Source organism: Oncorhynchus kisutch, linkage group LG2 (genome assembly GCF_002021735.2).
Source record: "Oncorhynchus kisutch isolate 150728-3 linkage group LG2, Okis_V2, whole genome shotgun sequence".
Classification (NCBI taxonomy): Eukaryota; Metazoa; Chordata; class Actinopteri; order Salmoniformes; family Salmonidae; genus Oncorhynchus; species Oncorhynchus kisutch.
In genome coordinates, this window is record NC_034175.2 from 24,795,489 (window position 1) to 24,820,345 (window position 24,857).

General features: G+C 43.5%; 2 protein-coding genes across 4 annotated transcripts in view; one reads left to right on the top strand and one right to left on the bottom strand.

Moving 5' to 3' along the window:
- rpa2 (replication protein A2) lies at window positions 1–15,753 on the top strand. 3 transcript variants are annotated; one of them, XM_031791559.1, is made up of 9 exons: window positions 1–240; window positions 1,218–1,315; window positions 1,546–1,647; window positions 1,800–1,913; window positions 2,125–2,199; window positions 12,924–13,043; window positions 14,128–14,259; window positions 14,611–14,705; window positions 15,011–15,583. In XM_031791559.1, exons 2-9 carry the CDS (start codon window positions 1,241–1,243, stop codon window positions 15,096–15,098), a joined length of 801 nt encoding a protein of 266 aa, XP_031647419.1. In that variant the 5' UTR covers window positions 1–240; window positions 1,218–1,240; the 3' UTR covers window positions 15,099–15,583. The 3 variants fall into 3 exon arrangements, with proteins under 3 accessions (XP_031647419.1, XP_020307611.1, XP_031647410.1); XM_020452022.2 differs by lacking the exon at window positions 1–240 and adding an exon at window positions 338–615 and having other exon boundaries at window positions 15,011–15,753; XM_031791550.1 differs by lacking the exon at window positions 1–240 and adding an exon at window positions 630–880.
- Window positions 14,393–24,857, bottom strand: part of LOC109910260 (protein THEMIS2) — a 17,000-nt gene continuing 6,535 nt past the window's right edge. The window contains exons 2-6 of the mRNA XM_020509397.2: window positions 20,077–20,217; window positions 19,417–19,845; window positions 17,932–19,127; window positions 16,546–16,660; window positions 14,393–16,311 (exon numbers count right to left, since the gene is read on the bottom strand). Coding sequence (XP_020364986.1) covers window positions 16,211–16,311; window positions 16,546–16,660; window positions 17,932–19,127; window positions 19,417–19,845; window positions 20,077–20,217 — 1,982 coding nt within the window. The 3' untranslated portion in view covers window positions 14,393–16,210. The remainder of the gene's footprint in view (window positions 16,312–16,545; window positions 16,661–17,931; window positions 19,128–19,416; window positions 19,846–20,076; window positions 20,218–24,857) is intronic.

The following is a 24,857-nucleotide window of genomic DNA, read 5'->3' on the forward strand; positions in this document are numbered from 1 at the left end:
ATTATGCAAGGATCTCTGTATTAAGGATCTCTGTGTTGAGGATGCCTGGCGTTATTTCAATCCGGGTGCAAAGGGTTATACCTGGACCAACAAAACTATGTCACGTAAATCTAGAATAGATTTATTCATAATTTCCTATTTTTTTGTTACAATTTGTTATAGATGTAGATCATCAGTTGGCTCCCTTTTCTGATCATCACTTGATTTCCCTGCATTTACAAGCTACTAAAAAATCAGAAGGTACTCGAGGATACTGGAAATTAAACAACACACTTCTTAAAGATTACTACTCTCATTGAAAACATAAAATCGTTAGCTAAAGATATTTTTGCAAGAAAAGACTTGGGTCATGGAAGTAGATGGGTGTCCACATACCCGTGTAGTGTATCTCTGGGTATGCTAGTGCGTCTAGCAATCTCGCATGTTCATTAGTGTAGCAACCAAAATCTCGTCAGAGAATCTCATTGGACAATGGATTTCGCGCGTACTGTCAACGCGCGGAATTGTACAGGGGAGGGAATCGTTGTGAATACTTTTTATACGTTATTGTCTTGCCACCTGTTTAAACATTATTTTATCCTATAACGTAAACTAACGGCACCATGTGGAACCAAGGTGAGTTTGTCTTTGTAGCAATGTTTTCTATGGCTGTCAACAATAGCTCAAAAGCGCTGCCTAGTTGTTGTAAATAACGTTAGCTTGCTAGCTAGTTACTGTTTCCAGTTAACGTTACTGTAGCCAGCTCTCTGTTTTGTTGTGCAAAGTTTGGGTGCCTAGCTAGCTACCGTAGCTGACTTGGCTGTATTTCTTCTGTAAACCACAAGGCACCGAGCTTTTTGTCGTACAGTAACGAGAAACAACAGTAGCAATCGTTAGCTAGGTAACGTTGACCCTAACTAGTTACTGAGGTGCTTTTGTCAGCTAACTAACGTTTAATTTATGTGGCTCGCTAGTTAACGTTGTGTGTAGTCTCCATCAATAAGCTACCTAACGTCGTTAGCTAGTAATGCAAGCTTGTTTACATGGTTTTAGAGAGTGGATTATTGCTGCAGTTGTCTCATTGTCACAACCGGCAGTGATTGTGCGCAGCATTATGGGACTCCCAATTGGTCCAGCGTCGTCTGGGTTTGGCCGGTGTAGGCCGTAATTGTAAATTATAATTTGTTCCTAACTGACTTGCCTAGTTACATTTTAAAAAACACTGCCATTTCATGTAGGGGGATCATACGGTGAATCAAACATGGGAGGTGGATACACTCAGTCCCCGGGAGGATTCGCATCACCTGCTGCCTCCCAGGGAGGAGAGAAGAAAGGGGTCTGTATTTGTCACTCACCAACTCCATATATTACAGTTAGTGAACAGCAAGTGGAAAAGGTCTGTCATCGTAATATTAGTAGCATAACCTATGGGCAACAGTTAAATAATAGCTAGACAGACAGTAAACATCCCCATGCACTATTGTCTGCCATTGTTTTATTTTTTGTTGTAGGATAAAGTTGGCTCAATGTGAATTACTCAGACTTACTATGTATGTATGTTTACAGAGACAACGTGCCCAACAGATTGTCCCCTGCACAGTGTCCCAGCTCATGTCTGCTGCCCAAGCGGAGGATGTCTTCAAAGTGGGAGAGGTAGAGGTTGCCCAGGTAACCCAAATTACATCTGTAAATATGAGGATGGTGGTGCATTGTGATACAGTGACTCATAGACTGATCAGAATTTTAATCTTCCATGTACAAATAAAATGTGTGAGGAGTGCCTTGGTATCCCATGACAGTATTCTCTTGTTGTGTGCTAGGTTACAATTGTGGGCATCATCAGAACCACTGACAAATCCATGACCAACATCCAGTACAAAGTTGATGACATGACAGGGGCCCCTATGGATGTGAAGCAGTGGGTAGATACAGAGGTAATCCTCATCAGGGCAACTGAGGCTGCTAAGTACTAGGATCAGGAAGGATATACAGTACAGTCAACACTTGCAGTATAATTTCTAAATGTTAAATTAACAGATATTTTGTGACATCATGCTACACTCAAATGGGAGTTCAACTGCTAATCTGCTCACCTATGGTTCTGCCCTCCTATGGTTCTGCCCTGCTGTCTCTTCTCACTTATAGGATCCCAGTGTAGACAGCACTGTCATCCCCCCAGGCACTTACGTCAAGGTCTCTGGCAATTTGCGCTCCTTCCAGGTGAGGTCATCATTCCCATACAACTACATACCTTTATCTATAGGTCATATCACAGCCCTGACCACATGGTTTTCAAACAATGGAGAGCTGTGTGTAACCTGAGATGTTGTATTTTATATGCATCTAGGGCAGGGAGTTGTCTCTTTGGCATTTTGATTCACAAATGTAAACCACCCATGCCAGTGGCGATTGGTGCCGTTTAAGATTAGGGTGTACGAGTCATATTTTTATGAGGCTGGCCATATTTCTATTACAGAATTTTGGATGACTGTCATTCGTATTCTATTCACCCAGCTCAATGTATCACGATCGGTTTAGGCTATTGCATAATACGCAAATTTGCCCTATACCCATGAGGTTGCTACAACCTAACCTACAAATGGACGTTTATAGTGTAGGCACACAGGTTGAGAGAAATTGGAGTAATCAAGGTGAGACCGTGACACGTTAAATACTGCCTTGCACACTCTTGCCTGCATCTAGCTGATCTGGTGTGTAATCATTTGTCCAAACAGTTATAAAATGTTCTGTTTTGCAACTAAAACAAGTTTCTATAGGACAAATTTGGGTAGGTCATCCCCGTTTAGTTCCGTTTGCTTCCGTTTAAGAAACATTTTCTAACAGAATTGGCGGAGTGAATGTACCGCTGATCACTCACACACACGGTTCACTTTCATAGCAGCCACATACAGCATCATCACTTTGATGACCAGGTGCAACAATCTCCTCAAGCCAAACCTTCATACTACAACTGCTACACAGCCTACATCATTGTCACCATATTAGCTAATGTCATAGTCAACAAAGTAGAACTATTAAAGCCACAATCAATCCCTGTGTACAATCACACAGTACAGTGTACAGCAGTCAGTTTAGCATTTACACTGGCAGGCCTGTGTGGCGATAAATTAATAAAACAGAAAGCTCACCTTGACTTGGAAGAGTTGCAGTGTTGGATAGCCTTAGCCACCTAGCCAACATAAATTGCATTTATCGCTGTCATGTTCTTATGTAGACTAAATCTGCTACATTAGCTAAGTAAGTGAAAGGTAAACTGAGAATTAAAAAATACATCGAAATTGTACAAAACTTTATTGACCCAATTTGGGTGGAATTTCCTCTCTAAACATTACATCTTTATTACTAGGCAGGTAGTTAAGTGATGTGGGCAACAATCTGTTCCTTCTCCCTTGATGTGGCCAGACCTCAGCCCTCCATTCCTCACAAAACCACAACTCTCCATCAGTGCCTGTCAACATGTGATTGCCTTTCCTTTACTCAGTACATTCCAAGCTTAATTGCCTCCACCATTTACACTCCTACATATAACCATTAACTTCTGTTGAAGAAACCAGGCTATGGCACTCAATATTTCAATATGATAGATACCTGATATTAAACAATATTTAAAGTTTAGGAGTCGGAACCCATCAGTACCCTGTTTTGAACATTTAAATCCATACTATTCAACATTACATAAACTTGGAAATGACTTAAATAATAATAAAACATGAACAAAACAAATAAAACATGATTAACCTTCACAGTTAATGATTAAGTTTACAACTCAGACTTATGGCCTTTGTTCTATAATCACACTATGCACGCTCTTATTTCCATTTCTTGTCGGGCAACAGAATTACATTCTAGCTGGAGCTGTTGGCTTCCTGACATTTCAGCTGGAGCTTTTGATTTCATCTTCTGGTTCCTGAGAGAGTGATAGCACGACTTTAAAAGCAAAACGAAACACACAACATAACACTATTAATAATGTGTCAAGATATGCATAATTATATATGCACGGGAAAAAACAACATTTAATAACATGACAATTCCCACTCTCTCGACTATTGACTCTATGCCTTCAGGATACTTTTGTGCTGGGTTCCACAAAAATGAAGGCCCTAAAAAACCTAATGCTTTCACCCAGTCTTCCCTTCCAAACCACAGGCTTCCCCTTTTCAGACCACGGGCTTCCCCTTTTCAGACCACGGGCTTCCCCTTTTCAGACCACGGGCTTCCCCTTTTCAGACCACGGGCTTCCCCTTTTCAGACCACGGGCTTCCCCTTTTCAGACCACGGGCTTCCCCTTTTCAGACCACGGGCTTCCAAACCACAGGCTTCCCCTTTCAGACCACGGGCTTCCCCTTTTCAGACCACGGGCTTCCCCTTTTCAGACCACGGGCTTCCCCTTTTCAGACCACGGGCTTCCCCTTTTCAGACCACGGGCTTCCCCTTTTCAGACCACGGGCTTCCCCTTTTCAGACCACGGGCTTCCCCTTTTCAGACCACGGGTTTCCCCTTTTCAGACCACGGGCTTCCCCTTTTCAGACCACGGGCTCCCGAGAGGTGTTCCCAAGCCATGTCATTCTCACTTTGCTCCCCTTCTCCTTTTTCCTCCATAGCCACCAGATATACACATGCGGTAGCTTTAATCAACTTCCACCTCTTCTTGAGGTAACTCAGCACTGTATGTACGTTTCAGCATCAATACCCTCAGAAAACAATATCCCAACAATGCTACTAAAGTAACTCCTGCTACTGCTAACACTGCCCAGCACGCATGCCTCAAAATCCCTCATTTGCGCAATAGTCCAGTTCCATGCTGTTACCATAGTATCCTTAAATTATTGTCCCAACAGCGACTGCCGTGAGAATAACTACTGCCTGGAATCTGTCTCCTGCTCTTCTATTTTCATGCTTCACTGATAGATCTAGGACTGACCCTTTCAGATACTCCCTTCCTATCATCCAACTCATACCCGGTCCCTTAGCCACCAACGTCTCCAATGACGACCTGTGTTCTGCTACTGTCTGTATCTGTGGATAATACTCTCTTGTGCTCAGGATAGATCGGTCCCAATCTTTTGCAAAATATGTCAAGTGTTTGCTGGCTGTTAGAAATGGAGAAGAGATTAGTGACATTGGAAGGGTATCCTACCTCACAAACTCTGAGTCACAGTTTTCTTAAAAGTTGACAATAGTGTCTAAAATGACATTACTATCTATGTGTAACGTTCAATATAACTTCATATTAGTCTCTATGTAGTGCACAGTTAGCTCATAGGAGAGGGACGACAACTATCTCCTGTAACAATATAAATAGTGGTATTGTCCCCCAGAGACTCACACCAACCTTAATTTATGAGCCACCACATACAGTGCCTTGCGAAAGTATTCGGCCCCCTTGAACTTTGCGACCTTTTGCCACATTTCAGGCTTCAAACATAAAGATATAAAACTGTATTTTTTTGTGATGAATCAACAACAAGTAGGACACAATCATGAAGTGGAACGACATTTATTGGATATTTCAAACGTTTTTTAACAAATCAAAAACGGAAAAATTGGCCGTGCAAAATTATTCAGCCCCCTTAAGTTAATACTTTGTAGCGCCACCTTTTGCTGCGATTACAGCTGTAAGTCGCTTGGGGTATGTCTCTATCGGTTTTGCACATCGAGAGACTGAATTTTTTTCCCATTCCTCCTTGCAAAACAGCTCGAGCTCAGTGAGGTTGGATGGAGAGCATTTGTGAACAGCAGTTTTCAGTTCTTTCCACAGATTCTCAATTGGATTCAGGTCTGGACTTTGACTTGGCCATTCTAACACCTGGATATGTTTATTTTTGAACCATTCCATTGTAGATTTTGCTTTATGTTTTGGATCATTGTCTTGTTGGAAGACAAATCTCCGTCCCAGTCTCAGGTCTTTTGCAGACTCCATCAGGTTTTCTTACAGAATGGTCCTGTATTTGGCTCCATCCATCTTCCCATCCATTTTAACCATCTTCCCTGTCCCTGCTGAAGAAAAGCAGGCCCAAACCATGATGCTGCCACCACCATGTTTGACAGTGGGGATGGTGTGTTCAGGGTGATGAGCTGTGTTGCTTTTACGCCAAACATAACGTTTTGCATTGTTGCCAAAAAGTTCCATTTTGGTTTCATCTGACCAGAGCACCTTCTTCCACATGTTTGGTGTGTCTCCCAGGTGGCTTGTGGCAAACTTTAAACGACACTTTTTATGGATATCTTTAAGAAATGGCTTTCTTCTTGCCACTCTTCCATAAAGGCCAGATTTGTGCAATATACGACTGATTGTTGTCCTATGGACAGAGTCTCCCACCTCAGCTGTAGATCTCTGCAGTTCATCCAGAGTGATCATGGGCCTCTTGGCTGCATCTCTGATCAGTCTTCTCCTTGTATGAGCTGAAAGTTTAGAGGGACGGCCAGGTCTTGGTAGATTTGCAGTGGTCTGATACTCCTTCCATTTCAATATTATCGCTTGCACAGTGCTCCTTGGGATGTTTAAAGCTTGGGAAATGTTTTTGTATCCAAATCCGGCTTTAAACTTCTTCACAACAGTATCTCGGACCTGCCTGGTGTGTTCCTTGTTCTTCATGATGCTCTCTGCGCTTTTAACAGACCTCTGAGACTATCACAGTGCAGGTGCATTTATACGGAGACTTGATTACACACAGGTGGATTGTATTTATCATCATTAGTCATTTAGGTCAACATTGGATCATTCAGGGATCATTCAGAGATCCTCACTGAACTTCTGGAGAGAGTTTGCTGCACTGAAAGTAAAGGGGCTGAATAATTTTGCATGCCCAATTTTTCAGTTTTTGATTTGTTAAAAAAGTTTGAAATATCCAATAAATGTCGTTCCACTTCATGATCGTGTCCCACTTGTTGTTGATTCTTCACAAAAAAATACAGTTTTATATCTTTATGTTTGAAGCCTGAAATGTGGCAAAAGGTCGCAAAGTTCAAGGGGGCCGAATACTTTCGCAAGGCACTGTATCTCCCCCAAGTCACATTCCATAAATCATTCCATCTAACCAATAACACATTAGTCACTACTGTAGTTATAAACATACTAAAACATTCTCAATGTTAGTCAATATACACCCATCCCTCCTCTGGAACAATTATCACTCGTATGTTCCACGACACCTAAAAATATATTGACTTGAACAGGGAAGAGAGAAAATACATGTTTAATAATTTCACACCACCCTTGATGCGACTAAGACTTGGGGAAAGAACCGTCCATCTGTTCTGTCCCCATGAGATGCTAGTCTCCATGTCCATCTCCTTCATTTTCATCTTTGGGTGTTAACACAAGACACAGACTATGAGCCTTGTATGTAATTAATTGTACCGTATCATCCAGCAATCTATATGTATTGATGCGATTTACATAAAAATTCTGATGACATGGTAAAACAAAAACCCTTTCATTGTTGACTCGAGCTGTCATGTAGTGTTCTCTAATAACCTCCCTCTCGGAGGACACTTAAAGATAAGGTTTCTAGTAGGGATGCACGATATAACGGTGAACATATCGGAATCGGCCGAAATTAGCTAAAAATGGCAGCATTGGTATCGGCCCAATGTCTAGTTTAACGCCAATGTGCAAAACCGATGTCAAAGCTGACGTGCATACCTATATAACGCAGGTAGATGACGTAATGGCGCCATGTAAAATGTTGCACGACACATGCAACACAGCATTCCTAACCTAACCTAGCAATGTCTGCTGTGTGGGTTGAGAAGTCATTTGAAAGAGTAAGAACATTTCAGCGAGACAACTCAAAGACGAAATTCATTAACGCCAAGAGAATGGAATTCCTTGCCCTTGACAGTCAACCGTGCTCTGTCGTGAGTGATGTTGGCTTTCGTGACTGGTCGAACACCTGTACACACTACCACGTGCGCTATTTATCAGATGTTGCCCTACCAGAGTTACACAGTAATAGCTTCACGACATACTATGGAACGCAGTTTGGGTCTTTGCTTGTCAAAAAAAGATGCATGTCAAATAACACTATTTGAAGCTTTTAATTTGACACGTAAATTAAAAGCTCCCTGGGCTCGAACCAGCAACACAACGACAACAGCCACCCTCGAAGCAACGTTACCCATGCAGAGCAAGGGAAACAACCACTCCAAGGCTCAGAGTGAGTGAGTGACGTTTGAAACGTTATTAGCGCGCACTAACTAGCCAGCCATTTCACTTCGGTTACACCAGCCTCATCTCGGGAGTTGATATGCTTGAAGTAATAAACAGCGCAATGGTTAACGCACAACGAGGAGCTGCTGGCAAAACGCACGAAAGTGCTGTTTGAATGAATGTTTACGCGCCTACTTCTGCCAACCACCGCTCAGTCAGATTATACTTAACGCATGACACGCTAGATAATATCTAGGAATATCATCAACCATGTGTAGTTAACTACTGATTATGATTGATTGTTTTTTATAAGATAAGTTGCTAGCTAGCATTAAGCTTATCTTGGCTTACTGCATTCGCGTAAAAGGCAGTCTCCTTGTGGAGTGCAACAAGAGGCAGGTCGTTATTGCGTTGGACTAGTTAAATGTAAGGTTGCAAGTGTGGATCCCCTGAGCTGACAAGGTGAAAATCTGTCGTTTCTGCCCCTGAACGAGGCAGTTAACCCACCACTAGGCCGTCATTGAAAATAAGAATGTGTTCTTAACTGACTTGCCTAGTTAAATAAAGATTTAAATAAAGGTGTAAAAAAAAATGGGGGGGCAAAAACGGTGTCCAAAAATACATATTTCCGATTGTTATGAAAACTTGAAATCTGCCCTAATTAATCGTCCATTCCGATTTAATCGGTCGACCTCTAGTACCAACCTGCTCCGGCTTACCTTCCGGGACTTACCCTATACCATAAAGCTACGACCGGTCGTAATACAATGGGACTACTGAATAAGCTCAGGCTTTCTAGATCCGTATCCTATAATGGGTTCAGCCTATGACTCACCTCCCCAAGATTTCAGAATTAGTGATAACAGGTGGAGGAACTGTGCCTACGTTGTATCTGGTGCTGGCTCCTGTTCACTGATTCAGAATCTCTAGTTCAACTGTAAATCGTGACGGACCCTGCTCGCAGCGCCAACTCACGGACGATTAGTTAAGCTTAAACCAAGTTTATTTACCCATTGGGTCATACAGCTACATAAGACAAATACATTTAGGTTGGAGTCATTAAACTTGTTTTTCAACCACTCCACAAATTTCTTGTTAACCTCTCGCTAGCGTCCCACCTCGACAACAGCCAGTGAAATTGCAGGGCGACAAATTCAAAACAACAGAAATCCCATACATAATTAAAATTCCTCAAACATACAAGTATTATCCACCATTTTAAAGTTCAACTTCTTGTAAAATCCAACCACAGTGTCGGATTTCAAAAAGGCTTTACTGCGAAAGCACACCAAACGATTGTCAGTACCTAGTCACATAAAAACACAGCCATTTTTCCAGCCAAAGAAAACAGAAATAAAGATTTAATTAATTACTAACCTTTGATCTTCATCAGATGGCACTCATAGGACTTCATGTTACACAATACATGTATGTTTTGTTTGATAAGGTTCATATTTATATCCAAAAATATGTTTACATTGGTGCGTTATGGTCAGAAATGCATTGTCTCAAACAAACATCCGGTGAAAGTCTAGAGAGCCACATCAAATAACTCATCATACTCAAAATACTCATCATAAACATTGATAAACGATACAAGTGTTAAGCATGGAATTATAGATCAACTTCTCCTTAATGCAACCGCTGAGCCAGATTTCAAAACTGCTTTACGGCGAAAGCACTTTGCGATTCTGTTAGGTCAGCTCCTAGCCACAGAAACCCATAGAGCCATTTTCCAAACAAGGAGAGGTGTCAGAAATAGCATTAAAATTAATCACTTACCTTTGATCTTCATCTAGTGGCACTCCCAGGTCTCCATGTTAGACAATAAATGTTCGTTTTGTTCGATAATGTCCCTCTTTATGACCAAAAACCTCGTTTTTTTGTTTGTGCGTTTTGTCCAGTAATCCGAATGCAGAAGGCGCGTGCACTAATTCCAGACTAAAAGTTTTTTTAAAGTACAATAAAAGTTAGGTAGAAACATGCAAAACAATGTTTAAAATCAATCCTCCGCTTGTTTTTTGTCATAAATAATCAATAATATTTCAACCGGACAAAAGCTTTGTCAAAAGGAAAGGAGAAACAAGAAAGGCGCATTTACGATGAGACGCATGGCTGATGAATGAACATTTCCACTGGACACTGATTTGAAAGTGCTGTATCTCCCTCATTTTTCAGAGTAAAAGCCTGAAGCAATGCCTAAAGACGGGCCACATGTAGAGGAAGGCACAGAGCTCGTGAACTGGGTCCTAAGTCTTTGTATGGTGGATAGGCTTTCAAAAAGAATAGTCCTTCCTGGTTGGATTTTCCTCGGGTTTTCGCCTGACATATCAGTTCTGTTATACTCACAGACATTATTTTAACAGTTTTGGAAACTTTAGAGTGTTTTCTACCCAAATCTACAAATTATATGCATATCCTGTCTTCTGGGCTTGAGTAGCAGGCAGTTTAATTTGGGAATGCTTTTCATCCAAAATTCCAAATGCTGCCCCCTACCCTAGAGAAGTTAATAAACTATAGTTTTGGAAAGTCGGTTAGGACATCTACTTTGTGCATGACGCATGTAATTTAACCAACAATTGTTTACAGACAGATTATTTCACTTATAATATACTGTATCACAATTCCAGTGGGTCAGAGGTTTACATACACTCCAACTGCTCTTAAACGCTAGTAAAACCAAATGCATGCTTTTCAACCGCTCGCTGCCTGCACCCGCACGCCTGACTAGCATCACTACCCTGGATGGTTCCGACCTTGAATATGTGGACATCTACAAGTACCTAGGTGTCTGGCTAGACTGTAAACTCTCCTTCCAGACTCATATCAAACATCTCCAATCGAAAATCAAATCAAGAGTCGGCTTTCTATTCCGCAACAAAGCCTCCTTCACTCACGCCGCCAAACTTACCCTAGTAAAACTGACTATCCTACCGATCTTCGACTTCGGCGACGTCATCTACAAAATAGCTTCCAACACTCTACTCCGCAAACTGGGTTCAGTTTATCACAGTGCCGTCCGTTTTGTCACTAAAGCACCTTATACCACCCACCACTGCGACCTGTATGCTCTAGTCGGCTGGCCCTCGCTACATATTCGTCGCCAGACCCACTGGCTCCAGGTCATCTACAAGTCCATGCTAGGTAAAGCTCCGCCTTATCTCAGTTCACTGGTCACAATGGCAACACCAACCCGTAGCACGCGCTCCAGCAGGTGTATCTCACTGATCATCCCTAAAGCCAACACCTCATTTGGCCGCCTTTCGTTCCAGTTCTCTGCTGCCTGTGACTGGAACGAATTGCAAAAATCGCTGAAGTTGGAGACTTTTATCTCCCTCACCAACTTCAAACATCTGCTATCTGAGCAGCTAACCGATCGCTGCAGCTGTACATAGTCTATCGGTAAATAGCCCACCCATTTTTACCTACCCCATTTTTACCTAGCATTTGTGAACAGCAGTTTTCAGTTCTTTCCACAGATTCTCAATTGGATTCAGGTCTGGACTTTGACTTGGCCATTCTAACACCTGGATATGTTTATTTTTGAACCATTCCATTGTAGATTTTGCTTTATGTTTTATTGTCTTGTTGGAAGACAAATCTCCGTCCCAGTCTCAGGTCTTTTGCAGACTCCATCAGGTTTTCTTACAGAATGGTCCTGTATTTGGCTCCATCCATCTTCCCATCCATTTTAACCATCTTCCCTGTCCCTGCTGAAGAAAAGCAGGCCCAAACCATGATGCTGCCACCACCATGTTTGACAGTGGGGATGGTGTGTTCAGGGTGATGAGCTGTGTTGCTTTTACGCCAAACATAACATTTTGCATTGTTGCCAAAAAGTTCCATTTTGGTTTCATCTGACCAGAGCACCTTCTTCCACATGTTTGGTGTGTCTCCCAGGTGGCTTGTGGCAAACTTTAAATGACACTTTTTATGGATATCTTTAAGAAATGGCTTTCTTCTTGCCACTCTTCCATAAAGGCCAGATTTGTGCAATATACGACTGATTGTTGTCCTATGGGCAGAGTCTCCCACCTCAGCTGTAGATCTCTGCAGTTCATCCAGAGTGATCATGGGCCTCTTGGCTGCATCTCTGATCAGTCTTCTCCTTGTATGAGCTGAAAGTTTAGAGGGACGGCCAGGTCTTGGTAGATTTGCAGTGGTCTGATACTCCTTCCATTTCAATATTATCGCTTGCACAGTGCTCCTTGGGATGTTTAAAGCTTGGGAAATCTTTTTGTATCCAAATCCGGCTTTAAACTTCTTCACAACAGTATCTCGGACCTGCCTGGTGTGTTCCTTGTTCTTCATGATGCTCTCTGCGCTTTTAACGGACCTCTGAGACTATCACAGTGCAGGTGCATTTATACGGAGACTTGATTACACACAGGTGGATTGTATTTATCATCATTAGTCATTTAGGTCAACATTGGATCATTCAGAGATCCTCACTGAACTTCTGGAGAGAGTTTGCTGCACTGAAAGTAAAGGGGCTGAATAACTTTGCACGCCCAATTTTTCAGTTTTTGATTTGTTAAAAAAGTTTGAAATATCCAATAAATGTCGTTCCACTTCATGATTGTGTCCCAATCATGAAGTGTATAAAAATACAGAACTGTATAAAAATACAGTTTTATATCTTATCTATGTTTGAAGCCTGAAATGTGGCAAAAGGTCGCAAAGTTCAAGGGGGCCGAATACTTTCGCAAGGCACTGTATATATATATATAACTGTGGGTGTTTGTGTGTAACTTCCTGTCTTCAATAGAACCACAGGTCCGTGGTGGCGTTCAACGTCCGGCCCCTTCAGGACATGAACGAGATCACCTCCCACATGCTGGAGGTGGTGCAGGCACACATGCTGCTTAGCAAACCACAGACTATTATGGTGAGAACTTCCTTCACACATGACAAAGAGCACCAGGGCCTAAAAAAACAACCGCCACCTGCCAAATGTGGGTAGATTTTAGCATTGGTAGCTAAGATGCCTATTTCACCAGCCACGTTGGCAGGTGGTCAGGGCTCCACACTTTGAGCGTTTCACTCGCATTTGTTAATAAAGAGTCAAGTATGATCACATTTATAGCAAAATAAATGAAGCAGTAGCTGTTTTCAAAGTATTTCTGCCATTTTGTTTCATAGCTGGTAAATTAATTGCACAAAGTTAAAGAACTACAAATCCTATAGCCTATCCCACCTTGAGCTGCAACACTGCCTGTCTAGGGGCTGTACGTCCATGAAGAGCTAAGTGAAAAATGTTTTTTTAGAAGCGCTTGTGCACAGGTATAAACATTTGTCTAATTTACTTGAATCGGAAGCTTATTTATGTGAGACTTTGTCCTCGAGTTTCTTGGCAATTTATTTTGTTTTGTTTGCAAGCTAGTTTGTTTTTCAATGTTTGAGTTTCAACTAGTAGGGCAGAGTAGACAATTCTGCAATTAGTCAGACTGAATCTCAGACACATGACTCTCGCATCGCTTTACCACGGTAACCTATTGCCCTTAAAGGGGCAGGTGAACATCTGTGATATTTTGGTTAACACTCAGGTCACAAAAAATATAAAATTAAACAATATACCACATTACTTCTTACTAGTAATACATTTTTCGTTTTAGCAACATTACAAAGTATGCTCATCTTTTTTTGTGTGTTTTGTTGATGTAATTATAGGCTGGGGGGATATTTTGTCTGGTAAAAAAAATGTAGTGTGGTAGACCAAAAAGTACATTTTAGGCCCTGAAAAGCACCACTATGCCTGAATATCTGACTATTTCCTAACTGTCCATTCTGTGACTACTGTTATACGAGTTGGCCTTGGCCCAACTGCCACATTTAAATGGAGATGAATGAATCATTGAACTTAGCTTTGAATAAGGCCGTTCAAGTTCAGTAATGCCACAATCACCTGAAGTTTTGTTTTGAGTCTATTCCTGTGTGGCACCACTCACGCACAGTTTTGGTTCCCTTTTTAGATGGGCGGAGGAGGGGGAATGAACACTAGCATGGTGCCCATGTCACGGCCGGGAATGGGTGGCAACATGGGAGGTGGATACTCTGGTGCTAACGACATGTCCACTAACGGCCTGAGCCCAAGCCAGAACCAGGTGAGTCTGTAATGGACTGAAGAAAAGTGCTGGAAACTTTAAATAGTTGGTAGGATAAACAATAGGTAGCCTAAACTCACCTACCATACCAATTAGAAAGTAAACCAGCACACCTTACCTGTTACCAGGTGAATGGTGGAAAAAAGTGTACTTTTATTTTAAAAATCCAGCACGCTAGATGATTAGAACATTTATTGGGTCTCATCAGTTTTTCTATTTATTGAAAATGCCTTACCAAACATACCATACTGCCATCTATAGGATTGACAGAACAATTGGGAATTCTTCAAGTTGTTCTGATTGGCACAATATTCTATATGAATGTTTGTTATTCTCATGTCCTCTCATAAGGTGCTGAGCTTGATAAGGAGCTGTCCAGACGCACAGGGTATCAGCACACAGAACTTGAAGCAGAGTCTCAGCGGCATGAGCTTGGCTGTCATCAAGTAAGACATTCCCTTCCCTCTGTCCTCAAATCAGGCTCTGAAGTTCTTGATATGCTTGAATGTGTCCTGTTTGACCACAACAGTGGTCATCGTTAAGATACAAATATTTTATAGAACAAATATGCTTTTCTGGGATGTAGAATAAGTAATATCAGCTCTATTCATTGCATTTCTATCTGCAATGTTCAACATTTGCCTACTGAATGTGGCCCAGTGCACTCTCATGTGCGAGGCATAACAGAGTAGACTGCATAATTAAGCATTCTGCATTGGCACCAGTCTTACTGTCTTTTGTCTAATCATAGGCAAGCAGTGGAGTTCCTCAGCAACGAAGGACACATCTTCTCCACCATCGACGAGGATCACTTCAAGTCTACGGACAATGACGACTAAAGCATCTCTCCATTCCCTGTTAGCACTAAGAACATGATCATAGACTTGGGACCATTCTCAACACAGTGTGCGCTATGAGCGGACGATTGTGTATATAAGAATAACGCCCAAAACCCTCTTAGAATTTTAAGATCTCAACACTCTGAAAATAGAACCAGTAGTCATTCATGGAACCATGATTCATACTGAGTAACATCATGGGATGTCTATATAATCCTGAGGGTTTCTGTGAAATTAGGCCTTCTTGGTTAGACGGACACATCCTGTTTCAACTTCCATTCTGTTGATTAAATTACAGTAAGAGTGGGTGCACCACAGGCCAATGGTTTTTCTCACAGTGAATGCAATCTGTGACTGACTAGTTCCTGAATCATTGGTATTGGTAGTTGTCATTTGAAAATGGTGAACAGAATGCAATTCCTATTCAGATTTTTTTATGTCTCTGTCTTGTTTTTGTCTCTAGTAAACATAAATTTTCAGAAAAATGTTCTCCGGATATTTGTTCCCCAGATATTACTATTAGTTCCCAATTGACTATATAAATTCTCTTATCTCTTACAATGTGTGTAACCTTCAGAATTCAGAGATATAACATCATACAGTATTGATAACCAAAGCAATGATACATATGCACCAGTAAAGCTTTGTATTGCGAATGAAGATCCCCACTGTTATCACTCCGGCTTTCTGATATTGACCTCCACTCTTCTAACAGGAAGGTCACTGACACTGCCAGACTAGCATCATTGAGTTTTAAAATTAGGGGGGAAATTTAGTTACAAAATACACTGCTACATTATGAAATGTAACTGGACCTTAAACACCAATGGGCTATTATCATAAGCATTTCTGATAATCGGTTGGCAAGTGTTGCTTGTGATTGCAGCAACATAGAGAAAATGAAAACCAAATAACACAATCTTGGTACAATAAGACATGTATCCTGTTTTTGCATAGTCCCATCTCAAAGTATTCACATTTACAGTGGCTGGCTATCAGTCTGCATAGTTCTGACATTCAGTTGTCTTGCACCCCATAGTCTAGTCTATTTTATGCAATGAGACTTGGTTACTTGAATAGTTGGCCTTTTAATAGTAGTTCCTCTGGCTGGTTCAGTAAAGTAAAAAACTGTCCTGTGCCGTTTTCAACAAGTCGTCCACTTCCTCATAATCATGGTCGCTGCACTCATCTGCTTGCACTTCATATTTCGGTGCTGTTGAAAGACAAGTTCATTTTAGGTTTACCGTATAATCTAGGTTTTGTGTGAAGTGGTCACCCAGTGCAAAAACATTTATCTAAACAAAGAATAAAACTACAGATAACAGTAAAATGTTTTATAAAAAGCTACACCAAATGCAGAATGATGAATGGGACAGTTTTTGGCGTTGACTTTTACTTCCCTGATGTCATAGCTCATAAGTAATTTCTAATGTAGGACATACTGTACCTTTATTGTTGGGCTTGTGACTTATAGACGTGACGTAAGTGTTTGGCTGAGCCTTTCCTGACTTGACACCGGTCATAGGCTTTCTTGGATTCAGCGGAGGGTCATCTATGATAGCCTTCACGACAACAGGAAAAATGAAACTACCATTATATTAGGAGGTGTACATGCTATGTTGAAAAAACAGGAACCACATACTTGCATGGGGCGAGGTGTCTGCATAATCAAATAACATCTTTACATGATAACTAATGAGACTACAGTAACATATGTTATATAAGACATTGATTGAAAAAACCCAAGACCCTATTATATAAGGCAGCATTCTAGTCCTAGTCAAATGAAGTCACTACTTATTTAAAGTGTACTTCACAATATCTCAACACATAACACACGTTTCCCCAGGTTCTGTGTTTTTGTGGGTTTGTATGTGTGTGTATTTCAGGAAATAGCTTCCTGGATTCTAAGCAGCTGATTGGTCGACCCCATCGCAGATTTGAGCTCTGACCCCTCCCTCTCGTCAGGGGATACAGCTGTCTCTGAAATGACCAACTCCTTCTCCAGCTTGATAAAATTAAGTGTTCCTTTGTTAGAAGAGAGCTTTTTATGTTCTATGTTGATTGTAGTGGCAGTCAGTAAAAGTTTTGTGGATATTATTTTGTAGCCGCTCCTTCTGAGGTATGTATGCCAATAGGATTTAGTGTTTTTGATTTTTGAAATTGTTCACTAAGTATTAGTAATAGTAATTGTCCCTGGGGGAGGGCAACGCACCTTGGGAGTGTTTAGGCAAGAGGCCTGCGGGCATACATAACCCGTAGTATTGAATCTGTCTATGCACACTAGGTAAGACCTGGGCGGACCACCCCCTGTATTTTGGTTAGCGTGCCAGGTGGTACTAAAGGTTAGGTAAGTAGTGGGAAGGCAGGTAAGGTAGAAGAGGGGACTAACTTTTACTTTCTTTGCTTTGGTTCCATCCAGGGCCTTTTCCTCACCTTACCGTGTGTAGGAGTAATAAATTCCCTGTAAACTGTATTTTTCTCTGCTTCTGTCACCCTTCCCCACACCTACGATCACATACTTTTTTCACTCCACGGGGAGAAGAGATGTAGCGGGGTGTTGCGTTCCCTCCAAGAGGCGTACGTAACAACACTTTACAGATACTTAAAAAAAAAGTTAAAACAGAAACAGCAGACATAGAGACAACTTCACAGCTAAGACAAGGAATGTGGGGGCTCCAAGGCAGAGTACAAGGGCATTACATGGGATGCAAGACAGTAGGCAGGACATGTAGGACAGTAAACGAGTCCAGCAAGACAGGAGTGACAACAGGAGATGAGCAGCGCTATATCCTGCCTAGAAAGTACATAAGGTCTGAAAGGAAGAGCTTACCGGAGGCAGAGGAGCAGGGGGCCTGTGAGTCTTTTTGCTATCAAGACTTAGACCACTCAACAGGGAAAGGGTGCCACTTTTGGGTGGATGGCAGGGGGTGTCTGGTTGTGAGGATGAAGGGGTTGCCTTTGAAGACTTTGAGCCTGACGATGGCTTTGATCTTGACGACGGCTTTGGTGGACGTGGTGGTGGGGGCTCATCTGATGCGGTGAGCTTTCGAAATTCGCAATAGAATGAGTCTGTCACCTCTGTAACTGTCTCCAGGTGATATTCTTGGGCCAAAGGCAAGGGGTCATTAGTAAAGGACAAAGACATGTTAAGCCAGTGAGTGGGTATCTCAAAGCACCTCTCTGGATTTCCTGGAAGGCTGGCCTGTATCATGGGCTGTATAGTAGTAGCCTCCAGTCTCAGGGATGAGAACCCCACCAGAGGATCTGTCTCCAGCTCTGCGTCACGGCTCGCCACCTTAACATCCAACGGCAGAGCGAAGGCCTTGCACAAGTCCATCAGGCTGTACTTCTTGTTATCCGGGAGCTTCTCCACAAAGTGGCTCTGCATGCACAGGGGCAAGTGGACCACCTCACTCTCCTCCTCTTCATCCTCCTCCTCGTCATTGTCCACTTCTTGGAGACGTCTACATACAAGGACCTCCATGGTCTGGTTATTCTTCTCCTGGCTAGTTCTTCCACCGGGCAGCTTCACCTTCTCGCAGCGCAGCACCTCCAGCTGCTCGCCCACACTGAGCGCCAGAAAACGCTCCTCATCCAGCTCCTCACTGTGCTGCGTCACCCTGACCTTGAGAAACAGTGCCCGGGTCGAGGCGGCGTACAGCTCGTACACTGACTCAAACTCCCGCGGCCTCCGTCTCAGGAGTCCCCCGTAGCGCTGCGACACTAGGAAGTACTGGCGGGCATTGCGCCCCTTAATACCCGAAACCAGAACCATGGCTGAGGAACCACGCTTGTGAAGGACTAGATGATGGCCTTTGTGTAGTTCAGCCAGCCAGGTACAGCGGAACAGAGGCTGGCCCTCATGGTGCTCCAGTATTTCAGCCATGGTGGGGAAGGCCTCATCTGGCTGGGCAAATACCTCGGGCAGAGTGAGTGGGGTCACAAATGTGAAGTCTTGGGATTGCGTCGTCACGTCGACTACATCCACCTCCAAGCTGGAGGGGAACTTGACTATGTTCTTCCTCACTGTGAGAAAATTTGAGAAATTATGTTGAAGGGTGTAGACCCACACAGTAAAGTACTACATTTGATGATGAGCAGAACACAAAAACTAAGCTGTATGTTCAAAATGTACAATCCTGTAGTGCAATGATTTGTGAAAAAGAAATGCAGGCTACAGCTTGCCAATAGCTTTAATGATGTGCTCCTCAGCCAACACATCTCTCACTTCTAGATTATAACATGATATCTCAGTGTTTTTTGCATTAGCTAAGGAAGTATGCCGTTGGTTGACTCAGAGTCAGGTTCTACTCACAGTGCATGATGGCCTGGACCTGGTATATGGGGCTGAAGACTAGTGATCCCCTGTGCTTGGTCTTCTTGCTGACGCGAAAGCGCCGGCTACAGAGGTGGGGCGAGGATATGATCTCCTGGAGGGTGTAGGTCTGGTCACTCTCACACTCATAGAACTCCCCACGGCAGGAGAAGGGGACAAGCACTTCAGCCAACGCCCCCTGCTGGCCTCTGAGTTGACAGCGGACGCAGCTCTCCTCACCCCCGTCTTGCTGCTCGATGTACAGCATGGTCACGGCCATCCCGGCACCGAGGGTGAAATTCTCAAAAGTCAGCTCACATCGGCTGGTGAAGGTGAAGGGAAAGCAGGTGTCCAGGCCTACAGGCCTCAGACTCACCATCTCCTCCACTGTGTTGTATGGCATCTCCTCTGGAACCAGCTTGAACAGATCTGAGAGGGAGAGTCCGCAATGAGCCCATGAATAACACAGCATTGATCAAGGGACTTTATTAGAATTGATTAAACATATTACCATGGTTAATAAAGAATTGGGGGGTTCACTTACATAGAATTACTAGAACTGCTATTCTTGGTAGAGTCGATCATCTTTGCTTGGTGGACCAGAGGTTTTTCTATTTCTAGCACTGGCTAAGTGCATTTGTTGATAACCGTAAGCCTCACCTGCATGGTTGAGGGGCAGCTGAAACTTCTCATTGTTGCTGATGTCCTCACAGCTGACAGACCGGAGCTCGATGTCGATGACCTTCACCAGGTCCCCCGTGGATAGGCACACCTCGTTTCCCGACAGCTCATAAACAGACCCTATAAAGCATCAACACACCACAATTTCAGCTCTGATGACAATGCATATTTGCAGCAACATATATGTACAGTACTTGTTGATTTATATATATTTTTTTATCAGAGGTGATTACTCAATAATACTGTCCAATTACAAAGCATTCCTGAACTGATGGAAAAAGATCTTAATATATGCAGTACACAGTATTAACTTTTCTGTTCTAGGAACATGAGACTTTGTACACTCATTTTTCCCCCCATTTCCTTATTTGTCTGCTGCAACATTTCAAGGTAGTCTATTGACTGACCGTCCATCCATATAACCAAGCATATGATCTATTAACCTTTGAACATGTGATATTACATACACTCCTATATGTATTTATTTAGACTGAAGCAAAATGTTTCATGAGGCGACAGTACAGTGTCACCTTTTGTTTGAGGGTATTTTCATACATATCTGTTTTACTGTTTAGAAAGGAAAGCACTTTATATATCTAGTCCTCCCATTTGAAGGTGTCATACAGTATTTAGACATTCACTTATATGAGTATTGAAGTACTCAAACATGTGGTATTTTAATCCCATATTCCTAGCACACAATAACTACATCAAGCTTGTGACTCTACAAACTTGTTGGATGCATTTGCCGTTTCTTTTCGTTGTGTTTCAGATGATGTTGTGCCCAATAGAAGTCAAATGAAAGTTTATTGGTCACCTACACAGTTCACCAGATGTTATTGCAGGTGCAGTGAAACAGTGCAGCAATATCAAGCAATACAATAACAATACGCACATAATCAGAAAGCAAAATAAAATGACAAGGAATTAAGACATCAGAGCAGTTTTCAGAGTCCGGAATATAAATATATACACCATCGTTCAAAAGTTTGGGGTCACATAGAAATGTAATTGTTTTTGAAAGAAAAGCACTTCTGTGTCCATTTTAAAATAGCATCAAATTAATCAGAAATACAGTGTAGACATTGGTAATGTTGTAAATGACAATTGTGGCTGGAAACAGCAGTTTTTAATGGAATATCTACATAGGTGTACAGAGACCCATTACCAGCAACCATCACTCCTGTGTTCCAATGGCACGTTGTGTTAGCTAATCCAAGTTGATCATTTTAAAAGGCTAATTGATCATTAGAAAATCCTCTTGCAATTATGTTTGCACAGCTGAAAACTGGTGTGCTGATTAAAGAAGCAATAAACCTGGTCTTCTTTAGACTAGTATCTGGAGCATCAGCATTTGTTTCGATTACAGGCTCAAAATGGCTAGAAACAAATGACTTTCTTCTGAAACTCGTCAGTCTATTCTTTTTCTGAGAAATTAAGACTATTCTATGCGAGAAATTGCCAAGAAACTGAAGATCTCGTACAACGCTGTGTCCTACTCCCTTCACTGAACAGCGCAAACTGGCTCTAACCAGAATAGAAAGAGGAGTGGGAGGCCCCGGTGCACAACTGAGCAAGACAAGTACATCAGAGTGTCTAGTTTGAGAAACAGATGCCTCACAAGTAATCAACTGGCAGCTTCATTAAATAGTACCCGCAAAACACCAGTCTCAACATCAACAGTGAAGAGGTGACTCCGGGATGCTGGCCTTCTAGGCAGAGTTGCAAAGAAAAATACATATCTCAGACTGGCCAATAAAAATAAAGTATTAAGATGGGCAAAAGAACACAGACACTGGACAGAGGAACTCTGCCTAGAAGGCCAGCATCCCAGAGTAGCCTCTTCACTGTTGACGTTGAGACTGGTGTTTTGCGTGTACTATTTAATGAAGCTGCAAGCTGAGGACTTGTGAGGCATCTGTTTCTCAAACTAGGCACTTCTTCTTCTTTAATCAGAACAACAGTTTTCAGCTGGGCTAACATAATTGCAAAAGGGTTTTCTAATGATCAATAAGTTCTTTTAAAATGATAAACTTGGATTAGCTAATACAATGGGCCATTGGAACACAGGAGTGATGGTTGCTGATATTGGGCCTCTGTACGCTGTGGCATTCAGCAGGTCAGCCACCAGGGGGAGACTCGTCGAGGCCTGGTAACAGACGGTATACATCACGAGGTGATGGCTCCATCTGCTGGACGTGCCAGGTCTCGACAGGTTCTCTGGCCAGGACTAATTGGGGCTGATTGGGAGTTGGTGAGTAATCAAGGGCTGATTGCTCACCAGCTGTGCAAGGCCCATAAAGCTGCCAAAAGGGCAGCACACTGGGAGAGAGGGGGCAGAAAGGACTCCCGTATAGTTGGGGACGGTTAGAGAGGTAACAGAAGTGAGTGGAGTTTTGATCCTGACAGGATACAGCAAGACCCGTAGCCCAGAAGACGGTATCCCGTGGACGGTCTCATGGGGGAGACCTATCCTTTTCTTTTTGATTTATTATTTAAATAAACACCCTTGAAACCGAGCTAATCCTACTCTGTCCGTGTCTGATCTGTGTAGATGTCTTGACCAAACCCCCTGGTCTGCCACAAGTGGTGGATAATGCGGGCACTCTGATAACGTGGTCAGATCAAGGTTGATGTTTACACAGCATCAGCATGGACGAGTTGATAGCTCAGTTTGCCCGGGCCCAACAAGCACAATAGGCGGTTCAGGAACAAACACTGGAGGAACAATGACTACAAAACGTCCGCCTCGTTGAGGAAATCAGGAAGCTACAAGGAGGAGCGTCTCCTGAATCACCTCCCAACCCGTATTTAATCAAGCTAACAGAAGACGATGACATCGAAACATACCTCTGTACGTTTGAACGGACAGCGATACGGGAAGGATGGCCAAGGCCGAGGTGGGCAAGGCTGCTGGCCCCGTTCCTCTCTGGAAATGTCCAAAAGGCGTATTGGGACCTGAAAGACGAACAGGCGGCTAACTACGACGGACTCAAACGAGAGATACTCAGCCGCTATGGGTACAGCCTGGCCCATCGGGCTCAACGGTTCCACGACTGGAGGTTCGTAACTGACGCATCCCCCCTGAGCCCAGAGGAGCGACCTACTGCGCGTCACCAGGGCGTTGCTCCTAACCAACATATCCCCCCTCTCCATCCTAGACAAAATGGTCCTGGATCGCTTCGTACGGGTACTACCACACGACATGAAGAGGGCAGCGAGTCTATGCGTGCTCCAGACCTTGGAGGGCCTCCTGAATGCAGTGGAGACGCATTAGAGCACTCAGGCCATGCTGAGTGGGAGCCGGGCCGAGTCGGCGACCCCCGATCATCGGGGTGCCCATTGTACGCATTGCCATGGACATAGTGGGACCCCTGGTAAAAACAGCACGAGGACACAGGTACATCCTCGTAATAGTAGACTATGCCACCCAGTATCCCGAGTTCATTCCCCTACAGGTGGCAGTATCCAAAGGAATCTCCCGGGAGCTGTTCCACCTCTTTAGCCGGGTGGGCATCCCGAACGAGATCCAGACAGACCAAGGTACGGAGATTATGTCCCGCCTAATGAAAGAGTTGAGTGCCCTCCTGCAGATCAAGCAGATCTGGACCTCCATTTTTCAACCGCAGACGAATGGGCTCGTCGAGCGCTTCAATAAAATGCTCAAGCAAATGCTGCGTAAGGTCATCGAGCAGGACGGGAAGAACTGGGACCAGCTACTACCCCACCTAATGTTCTCAATCTGAGAAGTACCCCAATCCTCCACGGGGTTTTCCACTTTCGAACTCCTCTATGGTAGGAGGCCACGTAGCCTATTGGACCTCGCCAAGGAGGTGTGGGCAGCCCAACCGACCTCATTACGCAGCGTGGTAGAGCACGTGGAGACGATGAGGGAGCGGATGACAGCCGTATGGCCAGTCGCGAGGGAACATATGGAGAAGGCCCAACGCGCCAAAGCCCAGGTCTACAATCGGGGAGCCCAGCCCTGAGAATTCCAGGTGCGAGATAGGGTGTTGGTCTTAATCCCCACGGCCAAAAGTAAGTTCCTGGCAACACAACACAGGCCATACGAGGTGATCAAGAAGCTGGGCCCAGTCAATTACCGCATACGGCAACCGGGAAGATGGAAACCTCAACAGATTTACCACATGAACCTGTTGAAGAAGTGACACGAAAGGACAGCATTGGCCATGTTATGGTCAGGACCCAGGATGCCAACGGTACCAGTGGTGGTCCCGAGCAACAAGGACCTTGATCCAGCCCAGAAGCAAGAGGTCCGGGAGCTTGTCGATCGGAACACGGCGGTGTTCTCCGAGAAGCCAGGCCGCACGATCCTCATTGAACACCACATCCGTACCTGGCCTGGGAAAACGGTACGAAAGAGGCCATATCGGATTCCGGAGGCCCGAAGGAAGGCCGTGAAACAAGAAGTGGAGGCTATGCTGAGGATTGGGGTCGTTGAACAGTCTCACAGTGCATGGTGCAACCCCATCGTGTTGGTGCCCAAACCGGACGGTAGTCTCCGTTTCTGTAATGATTTCCGGGGTGTGAACGAAATAAGCTTATTCAACGCCTACCCCATGCCAAGGGTGGACGAGCTCATCGACCGATTGGGAAAGGCCCGGTACATCAGCATTCTTGACCTGACCAAAGGATGTTGGCAGGTACCGTTGCCAGCCTCCTCCCGGGATAAGACGGCTTTCTCGACACCTGACGGTTTGTATCAGTACCTGGTGCTCCCGTTCGGGTCGCCATGGAGC

What these genes read in the sequence shown, in the direction of transcription:
- rpa2 (XM_020452022.2), top strand. An exon ending in AGGGAGGAGAGAAGAAAGGG is followed by an intron (nt 1,316 to 1,545) that starts GTCTGTATTTGT and finishes GTATGTTTACAG; the next exon opens with AGACAACGTGCCCAACAGAT. An exon ending in GCAATTTGCGCTCCTTCCAG is followed by an intron (nt 2,200 to 12,923) that starts GTGAGGTCATCA and finishes TGTCTTCAATAG; the next exon opens with AACCACAGGTCCGTGGTGGC.